The 25,557-nt window shown below is 40.0% G+C and overlaps 3 protein-coding genes and 1 non-coding gene across 6 annotated transcripts; 1 reads left to right on the top strand and 3 right to left on the bottom strand.

The window, feature by feature from the left end:
- The first annotated feature begins 1,650 nt into the window (after positions 1-1,650).
- Positions 1,651-11,214, top strand: st13 (ST13 Hsp70 interacting protein). Of its 3 annotated transcripts, none has more exons than XM_049561629.1 (13): positions 1,651-1,811; positions 2,206-2,345; positions 4,667-4,715; positions 4,826-4,922; positions 5,965-6,038; positions 6,174-6,240; positions 6,347-6,431; positions 6,534-6,644; positions 8,453-8,555; positions 8,813-8,929; positions 9,108-9,147; positions 9,475-9,563; positions 10,540-11,214. In XM_049561629.1, exons 2-13 carry the CDS (start codon positions 2,236-2,238, stop codon positions 10,672-10,674), a joined length of 1,077 nt encoding a protein of 358 aa, XP_049417586.1. In that variant the 5' UTR covers positions 1,651-1,811; positions 2,206-2,235; the 3' UTR covers positions 10,675-11,214. The 3 variants fall into 3 exon arrangements, with proteins under 3 accessions (XP_049417586.1, XP_049417584.1, XP_049417585.1); XM_049561627.1 differs by having other exon boundaries at positions 9,105-9,147; XM_049561628.1 differs by lacking the exon at positions 1,651-1,811 and adding an exon at positions 1,923-2,034 and having other exon boundaries at positions 9,105-9,147.
- A 1,343-nt stretch (positions 11,215-12,557) lies between these two features.
- On the bottom strand, positions 12,558-15,691 carry rbx1 (ring-box 1, E3 ubiquitin protein ligase). Its single transcript, XM_049560969.1, has 5 exons — positions 15,545-15,691; positions 13,969-14,047; positions 13,720-13,790; positions 12,916-13,001; positions 12,558-12,725 (listed from the first exon to the last, which is right to left on the bottom strand). Exons 1-5 carry the CDS (start codon positions 15,620-15,622, stop codon positions 12,713-12,715), a joined length of 327 nt encoding a protein of 108 aa, XP_049416926.1. The 5' UTR covers positions 15,623-15,691; the 3' UTR covers positions 12,558-12,712.
- Positions 15,692-15,829: 138 nt separating this feature from the next.
- On the bottom strand, positions 15,830-15,901 carry trnaq-cug (transfer RNA glutamine (anticodon CUG)). The gene has a single exon. It is a non-coding gene; the product is annotated as a tRNA-Gln (tRNA).
- Positions 15,902-16,250: 349 nt separating this feature from the next.
- Positions 16,251-24,397, bottom strand: chadla (chondroadherin-like a). The gene is made up of 11 exons (XM_049561305.1): positions 24,296-24,397; positions 22,769-22,927; positions 22,407-22,601; positions 22,157-22,312; positions 21,894-22,039; positions 19,522-19,760; positions 18,993-19,258; positions 17,532-17,868; positions 17,068-17,420; positions 16,795-16,961; positions 16,251-16,560 (listed from the first exon to the last, which is right to left on the bottom strand). The coding sequence occupies exons 2-11, from the start codon at positions 22,925-22,927 to the stop codon at positions 16,251-16,253; spliced, it is 2,328 nt and encodes a 775-aa protein (XP_049417262.1). The 5' UTR covers positions 24,296-24,397.
- Positions 24,398-25,557: the final 1,160 nt, after the last annotated feature.

Raw genomic sequence — 25,557 nt, 5'->3', positions numbered from 1 at the left:
AACCCCTCACAGTTACGATGGTAATTCCTTTTTCCCTAAATTTAGACTCGCAGGTAGCACTGTACTTATAATCAGCTTACCCTTCAGAATGAGAATCAATCAGTGCCATGTAGGTTTTAACTTACAAGGAATTTGCCTTGGTTATGGTGCATACAATAAACATATATCGAGGAAAAAGTAAGGCAAAATACTGCAAGATAATAAAAGAGCAAAGATACTTTAAAATATATACTATAATATCACAAATATGTGCAATATAGTTGCCACAGGATTTAAAAAAGCTTTACGGTTTTGTTCAGGACGTGCAAAAATATTATGCAAATTAATCAAATTGTTTTGTGAGGCTACAGGCTGTGCAAGCACTTGTATCATTATGTCTATTCAAGGTTTAACTTATTAGTAATTACCGTAAAACTTCAATTAATAGTCCAGGCTATTATCTGCTTAAATTACTGAGATCAGCAGGCCTATTTGGGACAGGCCTTTAATTGCTTTCGCACAAAACTCTTGCTCAAATACAATCAAACTGTTTATTTAAACCAGTATGAATATTACTTGTATACAAATTCGGCTTTAGCTAATATATCAACGAGGAATTTGGTGTAGCTCTGATGGACAGTTACAACAATGTAGGATTACGGCACCAGGCATACCGACACACCACCACTGTCTATCCTGTTAAAACAATACTCACAACTTGGATTAATTTTTATAAAAAACCCTTTTGACTCTTTTGATCTAAGGACCCGTAGGGACTGAAGGAATATGAATAACTTATAGTGTAGTCAAGGAATGGGCGCATAATTTGAGGTATCCAACAACCTGGTTTTATACATCTGAAGAACTACATTAGTAATAAAAATGAAACATGAACTGCTTAACCAGATCAGGTGTCTGATTGATACATGCTACTAAAAGCGACTAGCTGTTTAATTGGGACTTGGTTACTAATTGAAGTTTTACGGTATATATGTGTTACAATTACGTGGTGAAGAGGGAGCTGAGCCAGAAACTTTTGCTTCACTGGTCCATCCCAACCCTCACCTATGGTCATGAGCTCTGGGTAGTGACTGAAAGAACGAGATTGCAGATACAAGTGGCCGAAATGAGTTTCTTCTGAAGGGTGGCTGGGCTCAGCCTTAAAGATAGGGTGAGGAGCTCGGACATCTGGAGGGAGCTCGGAGTAGAGCCGCTGCTTCTTAGCGTCGAAAGGGGTCAATTGAGGTGGTTCAGGCATCTGATCAGGATGCATCCTGGGCGCCTCCTGTTAGAGGTGTTGCGGGCACGTCCCACTGGTAGGAGGCCCCCAGGCAGACCCAAAACATGCTGGAGGGATTATATATCTCATCGGGCCTGGGAATGCCTTGGGGTCCCCCAGGAGGAGGTGGAAACAGTTTCTGGGTAGAGGGACTTCTAGGGTGCTTTGTTTGGCCTGCTGCCCCGTGACTGGCCCCGGATAAGCGGATGAAAATGGATGGATCAATAATAATAATAATATTGTAATGTTGAAAAGGCTTTTATTTGATTTGATTTTTTTTTTTTTTTTAACCAATAACCAATGTCTGGCTTTCATTCGTTTGGCATCAACCGCTACACATGTATTGTATCGTTTCCGGTTATGTATGCCTGCGAGGCCAAACTCCGGGCAGCAATGTCACAGCCCTGCTGTCAGTCTGTCCGTTAGCTCGCCTGAATGAAAACACGGGAGCGACGACACCGTCGGTGAAGCCGAGTTGTGCAGATAAAAATCAACTGCAGCCTTCCTCTGCGGGGTTTCTTCTCGGGTGTGACAGGTGTACAGCTTCGATCAGGTGCGTTTCCCATCGATTACTGACATTAACGGTTGCAGCTAGCAAGTGTTTGTCATTAACCACGGCCCGTATCGAAGCTAACTTAGCTAACGATGCTATCATGCGTCAAACAGTTATCGCGTCACCCATTGGACTCACATTTCCAGAAACTTCTGGTTTGCGACCATTGAGATTGCAGTTAACAGCCGTTTTAAATGGTTTCTTCATTGCTAGCTCCTGACTTGTAAGTGTGAATAAAGTGTGGTTGCAGCGCACGGTCACTGAACCTGTGCACGTTAGCATAACTAGCTTAACAACGCGGGCATTAACGTTAGCAGGTGAGCACGTACGTAAACAAAGCCAGACTTGGCTAAGTTGTTCCTTGTTTTTCTTGCTGGTTTTCCTCCACATGCAGCGCGCTGTGTGCTGGACGTGACAGGGCAACATGGACCCACGGAAAGTGGCAGAATTAAAGGGCTTCGTGCACATGTGCGAGTCCAACCCGGAGCTCTTGCACCTTCCAGAGATGGCATTCTTCCGGACCTGGTTGGAGAGGTCAGTACACCTGGGGGCAGAACTGTTGCTCCAACCTGTCAACGCACCGTGCATGTGTCCAGGCTGTTACGTAAATGATTCATAGGGGATTTATTCTGTCATTATGTCACTAACGCACAGATGCATAATGCACTCACATGATGCAAAAAGAGGTTATTATTTCATGAACTCAGAAAAACAAGTCCAGATTTTTGTCACATGAAAACATTTTTCACAACTGACATAATAATCACGTTATTTCTTCTTAAATGGATACATTACGCTTCACTACATGACTAAAATACTTAGATGAAGTCGCCAACAGACCACGTGCCCAGTCCCGCCCACCTTCTAGTAAAAACCATGGACCACAGGGTGTGTGTGTGTACTTGTACATGCTACATGGTGAGGACATTTTTGGTCAGTCTTTTCTTCTTCAAAGGTCTGTTTAAGGGTTAAGTCTTGGTTTTATGGTTGAGGTTAATGTAGGGGTTAGGCATTTAGTTGTAGGTAAGGGGCTAGGGATTGCATTATGTCAATGAGGGTCCTCACAAAGATAGAAGTACAGGATTGTGTGTGTGTGTATGTGTGTGTGTGTGTGTGTGTGTCAAACTCTTGATTCAACAAGGGAGTGTTTCTTTATCTTTGATCATTTACATTAGGACAAGTAACTAGTCAAAACACACAGGAACCATTTACACTTTGTCAAAAATTTGGAGTCAGAAAGTCCATGGTTAGCATAAAATTTTAGGTGTGGTTAAGGTTTTTTTTGCCACCAAGTAAAACACTGTCATAAATAAAGTAGTGCAACAAAGTCAATTTACATAAATACTTGTTTGATTTCCCAACCATAAATGGCCCAAATCCTCTGGTTCTAACTTCTCAAATTATAATATGTTCTGGTGAAACTCTCTATTAATTTGACAGAACAATTTGAAGACAGTTTGATCACCACATGTTCTGGGATCTGTTTTTGACATTTTATAGACCCAAGGTAAGACAAGACTTAATTATGCGTTTGAAACCTGAGCAAATTGGCTTGATTTATTTTAAAAACATGGGAAGAAAGCAATGAGCAACAAAAGAACAAATGACCCCCCCCCCAAAAAATAGCAAGAAATTAATTTTTTTAAAAAAAATTAAAAACAAGAAGATTAATTTTAAAAAAAGAAAATTAAAAAATAAGAAATTAGTTAAAAAAAAGAAAACTACAAGCAAGAAAATTAGCAAGAATAGAAAATTTAAAAAAACAAGAAATTAGTAAATAAAACAAAGAAAAGAGTTAAAACAAACACAAAAGGAAATAGCTTAGAAAGAGTGCTTGAAAATTAGAATAATCCTGAAACATAGTTTTAAAATGTAATAATTACTATAAATAAATTTTTTCCCACTTTTTTCTAGTTTTTTTTTTTTTTTTTTTTAGATTTATTTTTATTAATTTTTTTCACAATTTATGGCACATTTCTTACCAAGTTGTTCAGTGCCTTTTTCTAACATTTTAAAAGCAATCACACCAATTTGCTCAGTTAAAGGGTTTGAATACTTGTGAAAGACGTCAGAAAACAGCATAAGAAAAGGGATGTTGCTCCAGGTTTCAAAGGGTTAATCGATAGAGGGGCAGTTTAAGTGTTGCAGCTGCACAATGTCAGAATTAGTATATATATGTAAAACATAAATAAGAATAGCTATAAAAAAAATGAGGCAAATACAAAAGTTTTGTCACAACACTGTCATTTCTAACTTCAATATAATACTTTTAAAAATAGCAATATTAGATACCTTTTTTGATAACGGGACAAATGATACTGAGGGCATACAAGTCTTTTATTAACAGATAAATGTAACAATGCTATAATGTGACTTTTCTTGGTTACTTGCAGAGAACAGCAGAATGACTGTAGCATTGATAATAAAGGAGATCAAGAAAGCACAGCGAGAACCAGTGTATTAATACTGCAGAAAATGAGTACTGAGTCAGTCTCAAATATTCAGAATCTATGTATTAATAAATCAGTTGTTTTGACACCGCTAATATAAATCTATGAGTAGAAATAAAATAAAAAATTAAAACAACAATTAATTGTGAAAATAGTTGAAAAAAAAAAAAAGATAAAGACAACTCTGATAAATGAGATTTATGAAGTGGCAACAGGGAAAGGAAAATAACCTTAACTATGTAACAGTATATGCATGTTTGTATTTTAATATGGATGTATATATTTTTGTGATATGAATACATTTTCTGGGCATTTTTATTGAACACATGTTCATAGAAAAAATAACCATATTAAAATATCTGTCTTGGCAAATAAAATAAGTGTTTCCATAATTTTATACCGCAGCATGGGTGCAACACTCCCTCCCCCATCCAAGACAAAGGAGTCATGCCAGGTAACACGGGAATATTTTAATTATGCCATTTACTGAAAACATCTGATGATTCAGATTTTTTTCCCATGCTTGTCACATCATGTTGTAACAGAGCGCTCTCTGACTTGTAGGGCGGCTGTCCCTGTGGTCCTCCTCCTACATCAGCTCCAGCTCCACCTCCTGAGCCAGAGCCTGCTGTGCAGTCTGAGAGTGAGGAGAGTGATATAGGTACACATGTTTTCTTTAAGATTGACTCATCTGCGTTCTTTTAGGAGTTTGTCAAATGGAAACTGACTCTCAGCCGTTGGCAAAACGTAGTGATATAGGTCAGTGGTTCTAAACTTTTATTCTTGTCAAGGACCCCTAAAACGATATACATTCAGTACAGACCCCCATTTGGTATAATTTTTCTTCAGGGACCTCCATCTGAAAAGATTTTGGTTGTTAGATATGATTAACACCAGAATTATGTAGCTGTCAGCCGCAGTCGAGGAGGTAACGGTAGAGGAAGTGAAACCCATGATCAGAATAGTCACTGTCACGACTGTTCAGAATAATACCGGTGTAATTTTTAATATCACATGAAAAATTCATATTGTGATATCTCAACTTGTTGGCATATTGATGTCAAACTGTTAGCCACGGCAACAATAAGCATGGCTCAAAGTGATATTATTACAGACTCTGCGGTGGTTCCAAAAAGAGGAGCAGCTTCAGCAGTGTGGGATAAACTGTGGCGTCCTGAATGTTTTATGAACAGCCCCGAATTTCTCAGACTCTTTTAGCAACTTACCCTCCCTGCAGAGGGATATAATGTGATATTACGTTAGGGCTGTATCACCCACCCTTAACTCCTAGCAAAGTATTGTAATGTTGTTTTAAGACTTGGATTTTTGTCTCTTTATTGATAGCACCAGGCTAGCTTTTTCCAATCTCAAGCTAATGAAAAAGCCAAGGAGTCTGCCCTTTATTTATTCCATACATATCTGCTTTTTCACAGTTTGCAAATATGTCCCCATTTTTATACATCACTTAAATTCATTTATTATTTTTCCTGGGTGGGAAAGAGTCGTCATACTTAACTATGTGAGGTTCGGGCGTTCAGACGCAGATTTTTTTTCTCAGTAAATGTACCGCACTTGATACCTGTACATCCTTATTACAATGTTTTGATCAGCAGTAATGGATGTTGTGTGTGTGTGTGTGTGTGTGTGTGTGTGTGTATGTGTCCCAACAAGAGCTCATTGTAAGTGTCAAATCTTTTTTTTAGAAATTGACAGAGAGGGGGTGATCGAACCAGACGATGATGAACCACAGGAGATGGGAGAGATGGAAAATGTTGAGGTAAAATGTTGTTGCTTTTTTTATGTTATCTATTAATCATGCATACATTTATTCACACTCACACCTCTTCTCTCAGTTTATTAAATGAGATTTTATGCCTGGAAAATAACCAAGCGTACACCATGATTTCCTCAGGTCACAGAGGAGATGATGGACCAGGCCAGTGATAAGAAGATGGCAGCCATCGATGCTTTAGGAGAAGGTAGATTGGTACTGATACAGCTTCTGTATTGATTAGGTGAATGGAAAGGTGCTCAAAAGTGAATTAAAGTTATGATCTCTAATACCAATTTTGTTTTCTCTTGCAGGCGATCTGCAGAAAGCTCTGGATCTTTTTACCGAAGCTATCAAGCTGAACCCCTGTGTAGCCATCATGTACGCCAAGAGGGCAAGGTGAGAGTCCTCGGAGTCTGTCATTCAGGTTCACCATGGCAGAGCATTTAAATAACACTCAACAAGGCCTGTGAGTTTAATCAGTTGTCCTTTTTGTGTTAGCGTCTTTATCCAGATGAAGAAACCCAACGCAGCCATTAGAGACTGTGACAGAGCCATCAGCATCAACCCAGACTCTGCACAGCCTTACAAGTGGAGGGGAAAAGCTCACAAGTATGTTTCTGTTTTACACCTTGGCACCCACACAACATAACCAAATAACACTCACAAATATGACACACCTCATCTTGTTTGACTGCTAGCATTAATATTTCAGTGTTATAGCAGGGCCAGTGATGTAGAATGAATTTATATTAGTGTTGCTTTCAATAAAGCTGGAAGCATTAAGTTTACTCATTGAGTGCGCTGCTGTCATTTTCCATCAATCCAGTCATTTTCAACCACTTATCTGAAGGCGGGTTGGGGGGGAACAGGCAGAACAAAGTATTACAGACGTCCCTCTCCCCAGCAACGCTTTCTAGCTCCTCCTGTGGGATCCCAAGGTGTTCCCAGGCCAGACGGGAGTGTTCTGGGTCTGGCCCGGGACCTCCCATCACTTGGATGTGCCCAGGAGGCATCTTGACCAGATGCCTGAACCACCTCAGCTAACCTCTTTGGAAGCGAAGGAGCAGCAGCTCTACTCCGAGCTCTCTCCGGATATCCAAGCACCTTACCCTATCTCTAAGGCTGAGCCCAGCCACCCCACAGAGGAGACTCATTTCTGCCCCTTGTTTCTGTGATCTCATTCTTTTGGTCATTACCCAGAGCTCATGACCATAGGTGAGGGTTGGGACGCAAAGTGACCAGTAAATTGAAAGCTTTACTTTCTGATTCAGCTCTCTTCACCACGACGGTCTGGTGCAGCGCCTGCATCACTGCTGATGCTGTGCCAAACACCTGATCTATCTCACGCTCCATTCTACCCTCACCAGTGAACAAGACCCTGAGTTCCTCGAACTCTTTCGCTTGGAGCAGTAACTCTCGCTCTCCAACCCAGAGGAGGCAAATCACCTGTTTCCAGAATCACAGCCTCAGATTTGGAGGTGGACTCTCATCCTGACTGCTTCACACTCAGCTGCAAACCGCCCCAGTGCCTGCTGGAGGTCACAGTGTGATGAAGCCAACAGAACCACATCATCTGCAAAAAGCAGAGATGCAAGTCAGAGGTCACCATACCGGACCCTTCCTCCCCCTGCCTGCTGTCATTCAACTTGTGTAATCAGTCAGTTTAAAGGGGGACGAGAGGGGACACTTTCTGCCTTGTTAGCAAAATGTGTTCCCTCAGTTATTAAAATTTGACAAAGCATTTTTATTTTAACCGGCACAGCGTTTGTAGCACTGGTTCAACAGACTAAGAAACTCAAATTGGGGCTATCTCAGCATAAACATCTTTACAGGAGTACCAAGACATAAATACAGAATGTGTTGTAGTCTGCTAGAAGAGGTGGTACAGTACATCTTTAACAGAGGGTTAAGGCCCTTATTCACTGTGTTAATATGAGCTGACAGTTGTGATGATTTCTTTGACTAAAACGGCCCTAGTCTGCACTGGGAGGCACGTCCACCAGTGGCTGTTTGTAGAGCTTTGGTGACCAAAGATGGCCTGCATCAGAATCATAACTGTCAGAGATGCAGTACCAGATTCGTAGAACATGACTGCCACGACACACATCGACAAAGCAGCCAATCAGAGTGCAGCATGAAAAGACTGTTATCACCAGTTGTGAAAAATGTTGTACATTTATTCTTGATTATATCGCAGTCTAACACAGATTGTAATCAAGACTTTTATCAGACTGATCACACAGAGTGAAGTAAAATGAATGTAAGATTGCTGTTAGCTTAGTTTGAGGATGGGTGAACTATTAAAGGCCTCATATGTCAGTGAATTCATGCAGTTTTTTGCCATCTGGTGAGAGATCTGACAGTACTATGTTTTGCTTTCTGCCTCGTGTGTGTGTGTGTGTGTGTGCGTGCTGCAGGCTGCTGGGCCACTGGGAGGAGGCAGCCAAGGATCTGGCCACAGCCTGTAAACTGGACTATGACGAGGACACCAGTGCGATGCTAAAGGAGGTCCAGCCCAAGGTATAATGCCAGAGAAAAGAGGAAATATAGCTGTGATACAGATATGTTTATTTATGTGTGCGTAAGCTCAGAGTAGAGGATTCATATCGTGTGATCTATTTCAGTGTTCACATGATCCTGATGCAGATAAACAGTTTGCGTGTTGGAGGGCTTCAGAAGCTCCTGAAGGCTGACAGGGAATGAAAGCTGATGCTCCCAGCTGTGAGTTTGAGGTCTGTGTTAATCTTGTCATGTTTCCCCTTTTTTGTTTTTTTCAGGCTAACAAAATTATCGAGCACAGACGCAAATACGAGCGTAAGAGAGAAGAGAAGGAGATCAAGCAAAAACAAGAGCGGATAAAGAAAGCCAGAGAGGAGCATGCACGGGCTCAGAGGGTGAGATACTTCCCACCTCTGACTACAAACAAATGCATCATCTAAATTCATGGATTCATCATTTTGAACACGAATAAAACGCTGTTACCATTTTCACAATGAGAGTTTTCAGTGAGGAAGCCACTATTGAATGCGTCCGACACTGATAAACTGATCCTGTTCTTCTGTGTCTCAGCAGGATGAGGAAGCACGACAGTTTGGAGGAGGGTTCTTCCCAGGTAGGAGGTGAAAACAAGCCGGTTCAGTGCATGATGGGATGAGACGAACACTCCAAATGTCAATTATAAGAGAAGCAATACCTGTGGAAAATAATTCATTCTTTTATACACATTAAAAGAATTTATCAATCAGCTACACAGTCTCGTTTTGAGGAATCATGTCCTTGAGAGTTACAGGTCTTTGTTTATTTTGAGTCACCATTTTGAGGTAGCAGTCTATTTCTCTGTGCTGTTGTTCATCATTAATTTATCAGACAGATGTGATTTCACCTGTAAGCGCTATAATGAGCGCTGCTACAGTTAATGAGTCTCGTTTATATTCTGCAGGACCTGCCGGATTCCCAGGCGGAGCCCCTCCCGGCATGCCTGGTCTCGGTGATCTCCTGAAGGATCCTGAGGTGCTCAACGCCATGAAGGTGATCCTAACATTCCACCACATCCACTGCTATGTCCCACGGCTTAGGTTATACTGACCTTAAAGGTTTAGGTTTTGGGAAATACAATTATTTGCTTTCTTGGCAAAAGTTAAATTAGAAGATTGACACCACTCTCATGTCTGAATGCTAAATATGAAGCTATTGCTGGTTAGCTTAGCTTAGCATAAAGACTGCAGGTCGTTACAGTGGTTCTGAAACAGACAGGACAACAAATACAAAATCATCATCCCCACTGTAACGGGGAGGATGATGTTGAGAGGAGGGATATGTTTTAATTCCACACACCAGAGCATGTATTTGAGCCTTTGGCAGCACCAAATAGAGATGGACTTAGATGTATTATCCTGTTGTTCACTCAAAGAGATTAAAAAGCTAGAGGGTGGGGGATCCTGTCTACATAGAACAGCTAACGTGCTCTCACAGCCGCCACACCATTAGAAGAAAGCTCACAATACTGCCACTCAACCTGACTAACCGGGACATCACTCTTGTCAATGTCAATGCCCTCAAAGTCAGAAAACACCTGTGCCTGAACTGAGGTGAAGTTTTTGAACTAGTTGTGCACTTTCTCAAAATCACCCTTCTGATTGATGTCACTGCTGCCAGTATAAGATGGTTCAAGTACACATGTAGGTTTACTGGAGGAGGAGCTGGATGACTGATGTCAGAATGAAGTTTGTCAGAGCTTTACATCTGTCCCACGAACGATAGGCCTATAGTGCAATACAAAATTGGTGGACTACTCTTGAAAAGTTTAGGGTGAAAAAAATCCTTAGATATGATCTATTCAGAGTTAAAAGCTCAGCTAACCTGCTTCATCAGGACTTTGTGGGTGTACGCTAAGGTATCACTGACATTGCCTTCACTCAGATCCTCAAATGTGTCTTTAAAACTGATTTTGAAACGCGCTACATGAATAAAGGTGACCCCGTTTGTACTTTGTATTGAACTCCAGGACCCTGAGGTGATGGCTGCCTTCCAGGATGTGGCACAGAACCCGGCTAACATCGCCAAGTACCAGAACAACCCCAAAATCATGGCCCTCGTCACCAAGCTGAGTTCTAAATTTGGAGCCCCACCACAGCCATAGACTGGGAAGGACCAAAGATGAGAGGAGAGTGGATATGTGGTGAAACAATCTGGAGAGCCACAACACTTTTCAACAATTATTCCACTGTGTGCAGATCAAACAGGGGGAGCAGGTGACAGGTTATTTGGTGTCATGTAGAGAAAGTGGGGCAACTTTTTAAATGTACTTAGAACTTAGCAACGTCTTGACTAAGCCACCCGATGGTCAGGAGTCAGGTCTGACAGCTTCCTCTTGACTCGTCTCAGCTGGGACTTTATTAACCACAGGTTGATTTCTCAACCTGTATCTGCAACAGCTAAACTGGGAGCTCCTGCATTAAGACGCCAGCTCACAAATATTTTCACAGCCATTTAATACGTGGTGATGGTTTAGCTACTGGTCTTTCCTTTCTCCGAGTGGAGCCGAACTCTCACACACAACTGTCAGCGCTTTTTGTTATCAGATCTATTATTACAACTGCAAAAAAAAAATTAACTGATCTTGTTGTCTGACCCTGTTGGAAAAATGATTCACAATAATAAAAGTTCTGTTGCTGCAAAACAGGTTTGATGTTCTTCTCTGGTTTTACAGAACAACACGCTCAACACACTAATTTTTACTGCAGGTTCTCATCTGTTTAATGGAGAAAAGTTTTGGGGCAGTGTAAACCTCAACTGTAGGCAAACCAGCTGAATTTGAAATATTTCTGTTGACAAACTCAAATTCTTGTTACCAAACCTTTATTGATTAATCTGCCAATTTTCTTCCCTCCGATCATTTTGGTTGACAAAATGTCAAAATCATTAATTCCTAAAGGCTGAGGTGCATCAACAAATTGCTTCTTCGTCCGATTGACAGAAACCCTGAGTATACAGGCAAGTCCCTCCAGGTGCTGCAGTGTAACCGAGGCCCAGGGGGAGAGTGGGTCACCAGGACATGTAATCCTCACAGAGCATCTGTCTTACAGCCAGAGGATTACTGACCTGGATCACTGCGTCAGAGCTGATCTGAACGAGCAGCTTTTTGTTCACCAAAATGTAATTTAACTGTTAATGGGTAGGTTGGCTATTTTTCAACCTGGACCATGTTTCTACCATGTTTTTGTGTCAAAGTGACTGACGGGAACATATTTTTAAGTTGGAAACAAGCTGCAATAAAATGTTAGTAATAGCTAATAATGCACCATCAAAAGCACTTGTTTTTGCCACTGACAGGCTCAGGTTGTTAAAGTGTCTGACACCATTATAGAGAGGATCCCTACAGAGGTAAGACCTTTTTTAAGACTCCCTTTTTGTTGAACCAGAAACAGCCCTGAAATCACCATCATCAGACTCCATTGAAAAAAGTGGTTAATTTTATCACATAGAAGATACTTAATTCAGAGTCAACAAAAACACAATAAAACTCAAAAACAGTCTTGCTTTATCCTTTCACTTTTCAAACAATCATCAACTTTGGTTTGGTTGTAATAAATCCTTAATTCACCCAGTGAGATGTGAAACTATGCTGCCTCTATACACGCTAAAATTACTGTTTATTTATATGGAGTTTGGGGGCTTTGGCATTAGTTGTTTTGGGGCTCTTTCTAGTGAAACACAATGGATTTTACGGGGCTATCTATGTAGGTATCCTTTCTGTAATTTCATCAGACAGTCAGAATAACAATCTGAGCCTGTCAGCAAAAACATACACTGTCAGTGGACACTTAAACACAAAAACATGGGTAAATAGGGTCCAGGTTGAAAAATACCTAAATTACCATTTAACCAAGCTGTGAATGAGTCTTTGCACACAATCAAAGTAAATGATGAACCATGTTATTTTCAGCAGCCCAAACCTGCTTCACAAACCAGCACACTGAACCACCAGAAACTAAAACTACTGTCTGTACAAGTAAAACAAGATTTGATTTTTGACAACATTATTGTTTATTTGTGTACTTACAACATACCAAAACAAAGACATAAGCGTAAAACAACTAGGCTTACAAGCAGGGTGAACAGGGAAACAGTAAGGATGATGCTTGTAGCAGCCAAGAAATAGATCAGCAATAATACAGCTAGTGTCCGTATCTGTGAAAACATGACAAACGAGGAGAGAGAGAGGATGTTCTGTCAGTACAGATGTTCATTTAAAGGAATGTTCACAACTTTTCACTGTCTGAGGAAATTAGTTGTAGCCAAACTAAGATTTAATGCACGGCCATACATCTGTGCTACAATTTCGAGAGTTATATTTGAATCTACAAGTGCTGATACTCACTTCTGAAACTCCCACTCCCTGTTGTCCAGAGGGCACACCTGTCGGGTTTTCAGCCAGCGGGAAATACAGTGGAAATGGAAGGCATGCTGGGGGAGAGAAAAACATGCACTGTATAACTTAATTGTCTATTGTTAATGTAAATGTATCTCAAACCTGCATGGTCAAAATTAATAACTAATTAGATATCTAACCAAGGCTATCTTCTAATTACAGGATTTAATGCTTTATTCAGATTTTTTTCTCCCAGTCCAACATTTCTGGCAAGACTGTTAATATTCATGTTTGAAGTGACACAGGTTTGACATCAGTGTGAACAGATCTCTGCCCCAAAACGCCTCATAGCAACCAATAACGTCACACATACGCGTGTTGGAACGACAAAAATAGTCACGTGTGAGACACAGGCATGTGGGTAAAAAATGAACGACACAGTGGTACAAGCGTTAATGTTGCAAATGATTTGCTGCTCCACAATACTCTGAAAAAAATCAAACATGTCACACGAGAGCAAACAAATCAGATTTAGGCCACATCTGTTTGTAATATGAATGTAGCCCAAGTCGTATCTACTCAAGCAGACAACTTTGGTTTTATTTTCAAAGGATTTAAGATATCCATCTCTTGAAATTTCTGACAATTTTTGTTTGTGATGTTAACATTAATAGTTAGATTTCACCTGGCATACACCAGAGGCCTCTTGAAAAGCTGTTATTGGGAACCACTTTGCACTTGAAGGGTAAAAAATGACAACCATAATTGGCCCGATCAGAGACATGTGTATGTTAGAGGCTGTTAGAGACTCACATTGCAGACACCCCAGGCTACAGTGCACTCCTCGGAGGTTGCAGAAGCTTGGTTGGCCTGGCACTCTATACCTGAGGAGAGAGAGAGAAATGTGTCAACAATGCAATTTCACAAAACACACTGACAAGTCTGATGAATGGAAGTCAGAGCCTAACACTTGTTGTCAAAGCTGCTGCCATGACTGAAAGTCATTTGACATTCGTAGTCCAGTTTGTGTCAGAATCCAAAGCTGTGTGGAAGTGAACTCACAAAGATCCATGATGTGGTTCCTACAGATCGCACAGTTATCCACCACAATGTCCCACGCCCACAGCGCCACAGCATTCCACTGGTGGGAAAATCAGAGTCACAATCAAAAATTATCTGACCAACACTTCCATTGCAAGTGGACTTGTTGACAGTGGTGTGAACAGATTGAATGAACAGCTTCACAACACATGTCAACATTTCATATTTCAGATAAAAACATTTTAATATGCTCTTGTCATATCTAGGCAGCAGACAATATGGAAACAGAAAGTGAACGGTAGCGCCCAAGATGTTTGACCTGATGGTCATCTTTACAGATGAATGTCAATAGGAAAGATTTTACTTGGGAGTTTATGAACCAAATCAAAGAAATCAGGTAGGTAGAGGGGGCTGTTGAATGACGTGACACAAAACAGTTTGGCTTCATACTGTTACATTACTGTACTTATTCTAATATTTTCAGCCAGATGTAATTTAATTTATAAATAGAAAAGGCATAGTATCTCTGCTTCTTTCATACCTCATACTGAAATATAAACTCAAGAGCTTGACTGAAATAAGAGTTGCAACATCACCTTGTCGTATCATTACATCTTATTGATATACCGTAGCTAATGTTAATTGATGAACGTAGTCCTGAAAGCCGGGTTCCCAAATCAAAATGTTTAATCAGTCGGTACCGTTAGCGGCTACTTTGTTGAGAGTTAAGCACAAAATTCAGTCACACCTTATTTAAGGTTGACCTGTAGTCCGATATTACAGTTTAAGTAAGTCATAGAAGTCTTGTAACTCCAGTTTTTGACTGTTTGCGGGGGCTGTCAATCTACGGAAATCAGGTTTAGCTAAGCTAACTTAGCTCGCAGAGTTAAGAGCTTTGTTGTTTAACGTTACTCAAGGTTTAAAGTTAACATGGGGATTTGTTTTCTGTTTTGTTAATTACATCGTGATAAGGGTTAGTGATATCCGTCACTTCACTAAAGACTCTACGTATATTTTTTTTGCTGTAGCTAAAAAGAGAAGTGCAAATTCATGCCCTGTTTGGAAACAGGCTAACAGCTAACTAGCTAGCTACTGCCTTGTCGGCAAGCTACAGGGAGTTAACTGTTTGGAGCAGGCTAACAGCTAGTTAGCTACTAGCTACATGGAGTTAACGGTTTGAAGCAGGCTAACAGCTAGCTACTGCTTTATCGGCAAGCTACAGGGAGTTAGCTATTTGGAGCAGGCTAGCAGCTAGCTAGCTACAGCCTTCGGCAAGCTACAGGGAGTTAGCTATTTGGAGCAGGCTAACAGCTAGCTACTGCTTTATCGGCAAGCTACAGGGAGTTGGCTATTTGGAGCAGACTAGCAGCTAGCTAGCTACAGCCTTCGGCAAGCTACAGGGAGTTAGCTATTTGGAGCAGGCTAACAGCTAGCTAGCTACAGCCGTATCGGCAAGCCACAGGGAGTTAGCGCGAGAAAGCTAACGGGTATGCTAGCTAGTTAGTGGCTGTGAGATGTGTTAACGATCATTTGTGGCTGCTGGAAGATAGTACAGGTTCTTAACACAAAAACACCGAGTCACTCTATGAAACCGTACCTTCTTTACTTCAAATCGCTTCTTGCTAGCTCCACTGTTTGTGCCGCTCGGCGTATCTACATCCATAGCTGCTGCCATCTTGAAAGGAGAAGTTTCGCGTGAGGCTTCAGTTACCCGGAAGAAACACAGCGATTTCCGTCGGTGTATTTAGTGTGTTAATCCGGGATTTTAGTCGTTTGTGTCGTGATACGGTCATTCTGGAGAGGAGCTGGCTGTTCTATGTTGCTTAAATGAACTGCAGCATTTGACATTTCATTGACAAATAAAATGGAGAAGCAAAAATTTAGGTTCCACCGAGATTTGAACTCGGATCGCTGGATTCAGAGTCCAGAGTGCTAACCATTACACCATGGAACCACATATTAATTTGACCAGACTCATGACATGATAAAGTTGTCTATATACTCTGTGTTTCATGATCTGCTTAGGTTAAACAGGTTTCTTATAAAAGTACAGAACCTATGTTTGTGGCTGGTTGTGTATGATGATCTTATTTCACTGTAGCTCTCACTTTGAAATAAAAGATGGCCTTGGTAATAATGATAACAATGATCAATGGGACTATCTTGACTCCATCTGTCAAACAAACCCTGTTATACATGTGTATATCCTTCAAGATTAGGAAGGGAACAGGCTGAGGTCTCAGGTTGCTTCTTTCTTTTATTAAATTCCACACAGAGCATTTAATAAAATAAAATAAAAACAGTTACAGTGTCTTCTTCTTCTTTGTGACTTTTGGTGCTGCAGGTTTCCTCTGAGGTTTATTCCTGGTTGGTTTCAGTGGTTTAGTTTTGAGCTTTGCAGGCCTTGCTTTGACTCCAGGGGCCTTGGAGAGGCTGGGTGATTTTGCTTTCTTCACTTTTGGAGGGCCAGGGGCCACGGCAACCTTCTCACCTGGAGGAGAGCTGCTTTCTAGGCAGGACGTGAAGACCTGGATGTCCCTGACCCTCTGACCTCTGAGCTCAAGAGGGTGACCACATGTGGCGATCACCTCCAAACTTACATTCTCCATCCACCTGAGAGACAGAAGGGGGGCAGAGACAGTCAGATAATTATTGTAGCTTTACCCCCCTGATCATGAAGCAGTGACGCAAGTTCACAATCTCACTACCAACTGGAGACATGCAAGAAAAGCTTTCTTCACAAATTCAGTGTCAGTGATGAGTAATTGATATACCCATTTTCATTTGGGGAAGATGTTTCCTTTAAATCAATTTCAATTTATCAGTTCAGGGAAAGTCTGCGCTAACCTGCGTAGCGGCAGCAGAGCACAGTCACACAGCAGGGGGTTGTCCTGCAGGTCGATCACCTCCAGACCGGTGAGTGGGCTCAGGTCAGGAAGCTCCTCCAGCTGGTTTCCTCTCAGAGTCAGAGCCCTCAGCCCTGGACCCAACCCCACCAGAGCATCCCTGGACATCTGGATGGTGATACAATTTAAAGAGCTGATCAGCTAACATGATAGATTGAAAAAAAGACAATAAAATAAACTTTATGATGCATGGAACACTTAAGACATAGGGGACCTTCTCCACGCCCATGTGATCCATGTAAAGCCTCTTCAGACTTTGGGATATTGGCTTGAACGCGTTTGGTCCCACCCAGCGAATTGTATTCTGAGACAGGCTGAGCTCCTCCAGGTTAGAGGCCTCAGACAGAGCTTGGGTCGGTATCTCTGTCAGCTGATTGGAATCCAGGTGAAGTGTACCCAGGAAAGCAGAATCCAGAGCACCCTTGGCAACAGCCGTTATGGTGTTATTGGTCAGATAAAGTTCCCTGAGTTTAGGCGTTACTGAGGACAGCAGACCAGTGGGCTCGAGTTTGGAGATGGCATTTCGCTCCAGGTGTAACACAAACAGATTTGGTAAGACTGACAGAGCTACAGGGGAGACACAAAGAAACAGAGAATATCATGTGTTTTAGTTTACTGTTTATTCACACACATAATTACAGTGTATATTCCTGTAACTGCAGCCAGACTACCACTCACCTGATCCAGGGAACTGCACCAGTCGGTTCCCTTCCAGGTGAAGATACGTGAGCTCGGTGGCTCCAGTAAAAGCTCCAGGGTCCAAGGACGTGAGGTCATTGTCAGAGAGATATAAGTAAAACAGGTTTTTCATTCCCCGAAAGGCACCGCCTTCGATTTCATGGATTTTGCAGAACTCCAGGTGAAGAGAAACAACTTGGCTGGTGCCTGGGAAGCTGTTGGTAGGGAGGTAGTGGAAGTGGTTACTGCGGAGGTCGAGCAGCTGCGTCTTGGTGGGGAAGCCTCGCGGGACTTTGGTGTGACCCTGAGCCTCACATGTGGCGTGCTGGGCTTCAATCTGGGGAGGGTCATATCACAGTGGAGTATAAAAAAACAAACATCTTATTGGGATTTTTATAAAAGGTGACTGACAAAGCATTCAGATGTTTTACTGAAAAGTTAGTTGCTTAATTTGTCTGTCTGTATTGTGGTGCTAGGTCGGAGTCACTGCCAAGGGGTGGCTGGAACAGCGCCAGACTTCAAAGCCAATATTACATAGTGGCCATACCATGTAAATACAACTTCTAGGTCTGTCACGTGATGACTTTGGGCCCAAAAAGACTTTTTTCCATAAACTTACATTGTAAAAGAGACGTCCGTAAATCAGTGGATACCTTTTGTTGAGTGTCACAGCCCCTACAAAATAACCTGCTTCACTTTCGGAATTGATCCATTCAATCCAATAACATTTCAAATATCAAGAAGAGCTGCATGATTAAATAATTTTATCCCCATTCACAGTAGCGGAGGATTAAACAGTCCCCACCTCCAATGCTATATCAGGTTCTCCTTGGCCACCTTGATAAAATTGCTGGACCACTGGCCCCCCTCACGAAAATAACTGGAGGCCTCTCTGTGGTGGTTTTAAACTTGAGACTGCTTGTGGGGCGACTGTGGCTCAGATGATAAAGCTGGTACTCCAACTAATCCGAGGATCGACAGTTTGATCCCCAGCTCCTCCGGTCTGCATGTCGAAGTATCCCATGGCAAGATACTGAACCCCAAATTGGCCGTTCCATCAGACTGTGAGTGTGTTAAAAACTGAGTAGCAGCTGGCACCTTGTATGGTATGGAAGTCTTGGCCACCAGTGTGAATGGGTAAATGTGACTTTCAGTGGTGAAAAGACTAGAAAGGCGCTATACAAGTGCAGTCCATTTACCATTTCCATTTCTTTCCAGTAAATGCTTTGTTCTTCACAATCAATGTACTCCTTCAAATTAAAGCTATATATATATACATATATATATATATATGTGTGTGTGTGTGTTTTTAGGTAAAGGACAGCCAGCTTATTTGAAAAACAACAAATCCCCTAACAAATGTATATACAGATACACATCTAAAATATATTCTAATAATATAAAAATTTGTCATTTTTCTACAGAGCAGCTGATGTTGGAGCTGGACTGTTAAACACTCACATCACAGTCGCAGTTAACTGGACACTTGACTTTCTGTTTGGGCTTGGCTGTTGGTGGGGCGCTTCCTGTGCTCTCATCCTCCTTCTCGATCTCGTCATGCAGCGCCTCCCCCCTGCTGCGGCAGCGCAGGTCCAAAGGAACCACAGCCTGCAGCGGCTCATCTGAGAGATGAGGTGGTCCGGCACAGGCTCCCAGCAGCTTCACACCACTGACAGTCGCCCACTCCCTCAGGGGCCGCATGTAGCAGTTACAGTACACTGGGTTGCCTTTAAGAAAAATAAGTAATGGATGTATTAAAGAAGTCTGTGGATATTCTCATTTATCCAGGTCAATTCCATTTTGGCAACAATTAAATCGTAGGCAACTGGACTTTGATTATTAGAATATATTTTAGATATGTATCAAAAATCAAAGTCCAGTTGCCTACGATTTAATTGTTGCCAAAATGTATTAAAGAAGAGACATGGTATGTGATTATCTTCCATGTCTAAATCTGTGTCAATAAAAAAGTGTCAGAACACAGTTGTACCGGTCAGGTTGAGGCTGGTCAGCTCTTTGGGGCCTGAGAGGGGCTCCAGGTAACGAAGCTGATTGTGGCTGAGGTCCAAGTGTGAGAGGAGGGGGGCACGGGACAAAGCCTGATCCGACAGGTCCTGGAGGGACATGTGGTCGAGGTAGAGGTGCGTAAGCTTCGTCATGGAGACGGATTCTTCCCCGAGGTAGGTCATGGGGTTGTGGCTCATGTCCAGGCGCGTGACCTCAGGGAGTCTGTAGAAGGAGAGGAGAGTAAAGCATCCTTAGTGTCATGAAGCTGGAGTGGTTAAAAATGATGATGTACTGATTCAGGTAAAATTCAGTCAATTCTATGTAGCCCCAAATCACATGCATGCGAGTGGGCGGGCAAGGTTCACACTTGCTGCTTCTTTTGTCATCACAGCAGACAGGCACGCTCCCTCTGTTGCCTCTCTAAGCCCAGAGTGCAGAGGATGTGCTGTATGTTTGAACAAAAATGTACAACCATGTAAGCTGAGTTATGTGGTTTTGATGGCAGTTAGCTGACGTTAAAGATGACCTCTTCTCCTAGTCATCAAGTGTTTTTGGTTATTTGGTTTGGTTCATTAGCGACTAGGGAGAAGCAGAAAGAATATTTCAATAAATCATTCAAAGAAATAGTCTTACTCCAAAATGTCCCCCTCACTTCTGAATTAATGGCGACCCAGCTGATGAGAAACTTTTGCAAAATAATTCCTTTGTGTCTCAGAGTAAACATGAGTAAACATCTCAAAATAAAGAGAAACGATTGATGAGAAAATAATGAGTGACATCAAAAAGAAGAAACTTATCAAAATAATGACTTAGTGTCTCAAAATACTGAGAAGCTCTTTCAAACTAAGGACTTATCTTAAATTAATGACTTGTTATCTCCAAACAATCAGACACTTTCTCGAAATAATAACTTAGATATCTCAAAATAATGCCTTAATAACATTTGTCATTATTTTGAGACACTAAATCAATATATTTTGGATACTAAGTCATTTTTACAAGAAAGTCTTTTATTATTTTGAGATACCAAGTCATTATTTTAAGTTACTAAGTCAATATTTTTGAATATCAAACCATTACGTAGATAAATAAAGTGATTATTTTGTGAACAAAGTCCTTATTTAAAAAAAAAAAGTCATTGTTTTAAGACACTAACTCATTTTTTCAAGAAAATTTCTGATTATTTTGAGATAGCAAGTTATTATTTTGAGAAATCCTCTCATTGTTTTAAGACACTTACTCAGTATTTTTGGATACTAAGTCATTATTTAGAGAATAAAGTCCATTTTTTAAAGAACTTTTGATTTTTTTTGTGACACTAACTCATTATGGTAAGAAAGTTTCTCATTTTAAGTTACTAAGTCAATATCATTATTTTAAGAAATTTTATCATAATTTGAAGATACTAAGTCATTATTTTAAGTTCAAGTAAATCAATATTTTTTAATATTAAACCATTATGTAGAGATATTAAGTCTTTTTCTTTTTGAGAACAAAGTCCTTATTTAAAAAAAAAACAAAAACAACTCATTATTTTTAAGTCACTAACTCATTTTTTCAAGAAAGTTTCTCATTATTTTGAGAAATCCTCTCTTTGTTTTAAGACACTTATTCAATATATTCTGGATACTGAGTAATTTTTGAGATAGTAAGTCATTATCTTAACTTACTAAGTTGATAGTTTTTGGATACTAAGTCATTATTTAGAGAATAAAGTCCATTTTTTAAAGAACTTTTGATTTTTTTGAGACACTAACTCATTATTTCAAGAAAGTTTCTCATTATTTTGAGTTACTAAGTCAATATGTTTTAGATACTAAGTCATTTTTTCCAAGAATTGTATCATAATTTTAAGATACTAAGTCAATATTTTCTGGACACTAAATCATTATCTATAAATACTAAGTCATTATTTTGAGAATAAAGTCCTTATTTTAAAAAGATCTCATTTTTTTGGGAGACACAAACTCATTATTTTGAGTTACTGTGACAATATATTTTCCATACTATTTTTCTGAGAATAAAGTCATTATTTGCTGAAAGTTTTTCATTATTTTGATATATAACTCATCTTAAAAATGTTTCTTATCAAGATGACTTACAGGTTCCATTTTTTTCAACACATTCACGGAAAGGAGCTTCCATTCTCTTACCAGTCTCATACTGGTCAGTATATCAGTAAGACATCTTCAGTGATAATAGAATCAGGTTTGTTTGCTAAAATAACTTCACCTCTTGTTAGTAAAAGGCTGCTGCATTTGTTTCTATAGTGACACTGATGAGAGGTCATAAGCCTCATTTGATATTAAAATTATACTTGCATAATGCCCATAATGATCCCTCAGGTGGTCTCACCTGGTCATGGTCTGAGTGGGAAAGAACTGCAGCTCGTTGTGGTCCAGGCTGAGGCGGCTGAGGGTGAAGAGTCCAGTGAAGGCTTCAGGGGCCAAGTTGTTGAGGGAGTTATGGCTGAGACGCAGCCACTTGATACTGTTCAGGCCCTGCAAGACCAGTCAGATGCCAAACATTATAAATCACCGTGGAGTGTGTGCATTTCATGTGTGTGTTCCTGCATTTGTATTTGATATTAAAAAATCTAATCCCATAAATCTGTGCACCTGGAAGGCCATGTTGGGGATGTAAACTAGCTGGTTGTGTGTGAGGGCCAGCATGTTGAGGAAACCCAGCTGCGTGAAGGCTCCAGGCTGGATCTCCTCCACACGGTTATGGTCCAGGTGCAGCTCCTTCAAGGAGGAGAGGCCGTCGAAGGACTCCTGAGGTAGGAGGTAGAGAGGGAGGGAAAGAGACATCAGACAACATTATATGTGTTTGTAAAATGTTTAAATAATGAACTCAGTCTCCTCTCACCTGGTAAAGGATGTCAATTTTGTTGTAGGCCATATTCAGGGAGACCAGGCGACCCAGGGTCCTGAAAGCGCCTTCCTTCACCTTGATAATGTTGCAGCGCTGCAAGTTGAGGTGTGTGAGGTAGGGCGTGAGGATGAATGCCCCCCTGGACAGCACCTGCAGGTTGTTGTTCCTCAAGTCAAGTTTTACTGTGATCTGTAAGAGCGACAGAACACAGATGGTACCTAAGACACTTATCTTCTTGCTGCTATAGCTGTACAGCAGCATGAGTGGCATACAAGAGGTCTTAAGCCAATTTATTTAGGGTGATTAAAGATTCAAACTGAAGAAACATCTAAAATGCATCAAAAAGACACCCTCACCTCGTCTATTGTCGGAGGAATCTCCGTTAAGTTCTTGCCAATGCAGGCGACTGTAAGTTTGTTGCTGTCACAGCTGCACACTTTGGGACATTTGCCTCCTTCAGCGGGAAAACTCAGCGCCAGAACCAGCAGGAAGGAGGCAGCAGAGAAGAAATGCATCTGTGCCAATAAAATATGTTAGAAATATGATTAAAAAGTCAAAGCTGTAAACGTTTAACAAATATACCTTATCTTCAAGAAAAATATGGTGTTGTTCATTTTTTATCTTTATTGTTCGTTTTTTACTGCTAATTGTATTTTTTAATTATATTATTATTTTATAATTATCAATGAATTTTTTACCTTATTTTTTGTATCACTATTATCATGTCTCTTTTTTAATATCATTTTTATCTTTTGTCCCCCAATTATTATTATTGTTTATTTATTTGTTATCAACTCATTTACTCAATTTTCATTAACACTATTATGATCTCTATGTTAATTTTTTTTTTTTTTTTTTTTTACAATAATTTGTGTTTTTATTTTTAATTAAATGTTACTCCAGATATTTTTGTCACCATTACATCTGCACTTAATTTCCTTTGTACTGTTATTTCAAATTTGGTGATTATATTATTATCTTTTTTTATTATCCTTATTATTTACTCTATCTTTATTTCTATTTTTTTTTTTTTTTTTTACTGTAAATTGTTTTTCTTTATTTATTTCTAATTAATCTTAAGTTTGGTCTTGTTGTATCACTATTACATCTGATTTATTTCATTTTTATTTTATTTCAAATTTGGTTATTATAATCTTTATTATTTACTCCTTTATTTGTTATTAAGTTTTTTTTTAATGTATATTTTTACATGTATTTTTATTAATTTCAGCTCCACTTTAATTGTTTTTCTATTGCTTCCACTTCTTTTAATTTTTATCTTTGTTTTTATTTAAAACATTGTGATATTATTTTTTTAATCATTATTATTGATTTATTTATTTTTTTACTAAGTCCTCTTCACTTAACCTTTATTATTATTATTATTATTATTATTCTCTATCTTTCCATGTAGGTATTTACATATGTATATTAACATATGTATATTTACTTGGCATTAAAACCTAAGACACTGAATTATTAATTCATGTATGCTCTGAAATTTTCAATAAACAAAACTGGGGAAGAAAAACTTAAAGCTGTTGTCAAAACTCTTCACCAAGTATTTGTACAAGCAGACAAAAGCTCCAACAAATTTGAGTGCTTAGAGAATGTAACAGCCTTTTAAATTAAACATATAATGAATGCTTAACTGTTCAGACTATTACCTGAATTACTGACTACTTATTTGTCTCTTCATGTTGCAACAGATTGGTTAAATATATAAAATATTTTGGTTGTTGATTTTCAAACACTATTTACTTTTCAATACCTCAAATCTGCACAAGACCATCTCATCATGTGAAAAACTGTTGTGAGAAAAAACTTAAAAGTCTGACCTCAAAAACAAAAAACAAACTCACTGAAGAAAATAACTGTCTTACCTTCAAGCAGAGTGCCACGCTGTCACAGCCAGATTTGACTTCAGTTATCTGCCGCCGACTTTTTAATTTCCCTCTGAGTGTGCCCAGCAGTTACGGTCTGTGGTGCAGCAGGCTAACAAACAAGGCTTTGGTAAATTCTTCTACATGACCCCTGATCCCTGAGCCCCCTCACTGCAAATTAACACCTTGGCTTTACATTTTCTGTCCAGATAGGAGGCTGAAACACAGGGAGCAACTGTTGGTTTGTAGCATCAAGGCTTTTCGCTTCTTTGACCCCTCCAGTGCCACAAAACAAATTAGATCAGGAAACAAGAACATATGTAGAAAACCTGAGTTTCCTCCACAGACTCACTGTTACAGGGTAACCTCAACATTTCTTAACCTGGATCCTTTTTTTGTTGTTGTGTCGTAGTAACTAATGGGAACAACTTTTGAAACTGACCCAGAGATGAGCAGGCTGCAATGTAACCACCTGCGTGTTCACACTGTCAATTTAAGTCCACTTAAAGTGTTTGTTTTTGCCACTGACATGCTCAAATCATTATTTTAAGTGTCTGACAACATTATGGAAAGGATCCCTACAGTAAAAAACCTTTTGTTTAAGAGTAAGTCCTTTTTGTTTAACCAGAAACAGCCCTGAATTTGTTATCAGCAAACCCACCAGACTCCAATTAATAAAGAGTATTTCATCATTGTAAAGCACACTTAATTCAAGGTCGCCAGAAACAGAGCCCAGGCGGACATTGTCTCTTCTTTGAAGGCGGCACAGCGCATCATCAGGTCGAACTCCCTGGACTGGACATTATTTACACTAACAAGCTCAAAAAGAAAGCCCACAGTATCCTCACAGACATTACACACACCGGCAACTCCATGTTTGAACTGTAACCATCTGGCAGAAGGTTCAGGACGATCAAATCAAAAACCAGGTGGTGTGCCCTCTATTGCTCCACCATAATACACAGGGTTAAACATGCACCTGTCTATCACTGCTGCTGCTGCTATCTTATCCTTTTACTATTTTATTTTGTGTAATGACAATAATAATTAATTCATCAATTCATTCAGACCAGAAGGCTCATCCTATGTAAGTGGAAGGACTCCTCACCTCCAACGTATGGACATTGAATTAAGGATGTTACGTCTCATTTCGTTTGTTCCTGGGTTGATGGACAGGTGGGGTTATCTTTGCGTCCCCACTGGTTCTGTGTTTATTAATTCTCTGCGTATCATAAAAACACCTTGTTTTAAAAACAGAGTCG

The sequence above is a fragment of the Epinephelus fuscoguttatus genome, linkage group LG19, assembly GCF_011397635.1.
Source record: "Epinephelus fuscoguttatus linkage group LG19, E.fuscoguttatus.final_Chr_v1".
Taxonomy (NCBI): domain Eukaryota; kingdom Metazoa; phylum Chordata; class Actinopteri; order Perciformes; family Serranidae; genus Epinephelus; species Epinephelus fuscoguttatus.
The sequence above is the reverse complement of the archived record's forward strand: the minus strand, read 5'-3'. Positions and strand labels throughout refer to the sequence as shown.

Excerpts from the sequence above, each read along its gene's own strand:
- st13 (XM_049561627.1), top strand. The coding sequence starts at position 2,236 with ATGGACCCACGGAAAGTGGCAGAATTAAAGGGCTTCGTGCACATGTGC. Across the intron at positions 2,346-4,666 it reads TTCCGGACCTGGTTGGAGAG|CATGGGTGCAACACTCCCTC; the intron begins GTCAGTACACCT and ends TTTATACCGCAG. Across the intron at positions 6,241-6,346 it reads CATCGATGCTTTAGGAGAAG|GCGATCTGCAGAAAGCTCTG; the intron begins GTAGATTGGTAC and ends TTTCTCTTGCAG.
- rbx1 (XM_049560969.1), bottom strand. The coding sequence starts at position 15,622 with ATGGCAGCAGCTATGGATGTAGATACGCCGAGCGGCACAAACAGTGGA. Across the intron at positions 14,048-15,544 it reads AGCGATTTGAAGTAAAGAAG|TGGAATGCTGTGGCGCTGTG; the intron begins GTACGGTTTCAT and ends TTTTCCCACCAG. Across the intron at positions 13,002-13,719 it reads TAGCCTGGGGTGTCTGCAAT|CATGCCTTCCATTTCCACTG; the intron begins GTGAGTCTCTAA and ends TCTCTCCCCCAG.
- chadla (XM_049561305.1), bottom strand. The coding sequence starts at position 22,927 with ATGCATTTCTTCTCTGCTGCCTCCTTCCTGCTGGTTCTGGCGCTGAGT. Across the intron at positions 22,602-22,768 it reads TTCCTCCGACAATAGACGAG|ATCACAGTAAAACTTGACTT; the intron begins GTGAGGGTGTCT and ends TCGCTCTTACAG. Across the intron at positions 19,259-19,521 it reads GACCAGCCTCAACCTGACCG|GCAACCCAGTGTACTGTAAC; the intron begins GTACAACTGTGT and ends TTTTTCTTAAAG.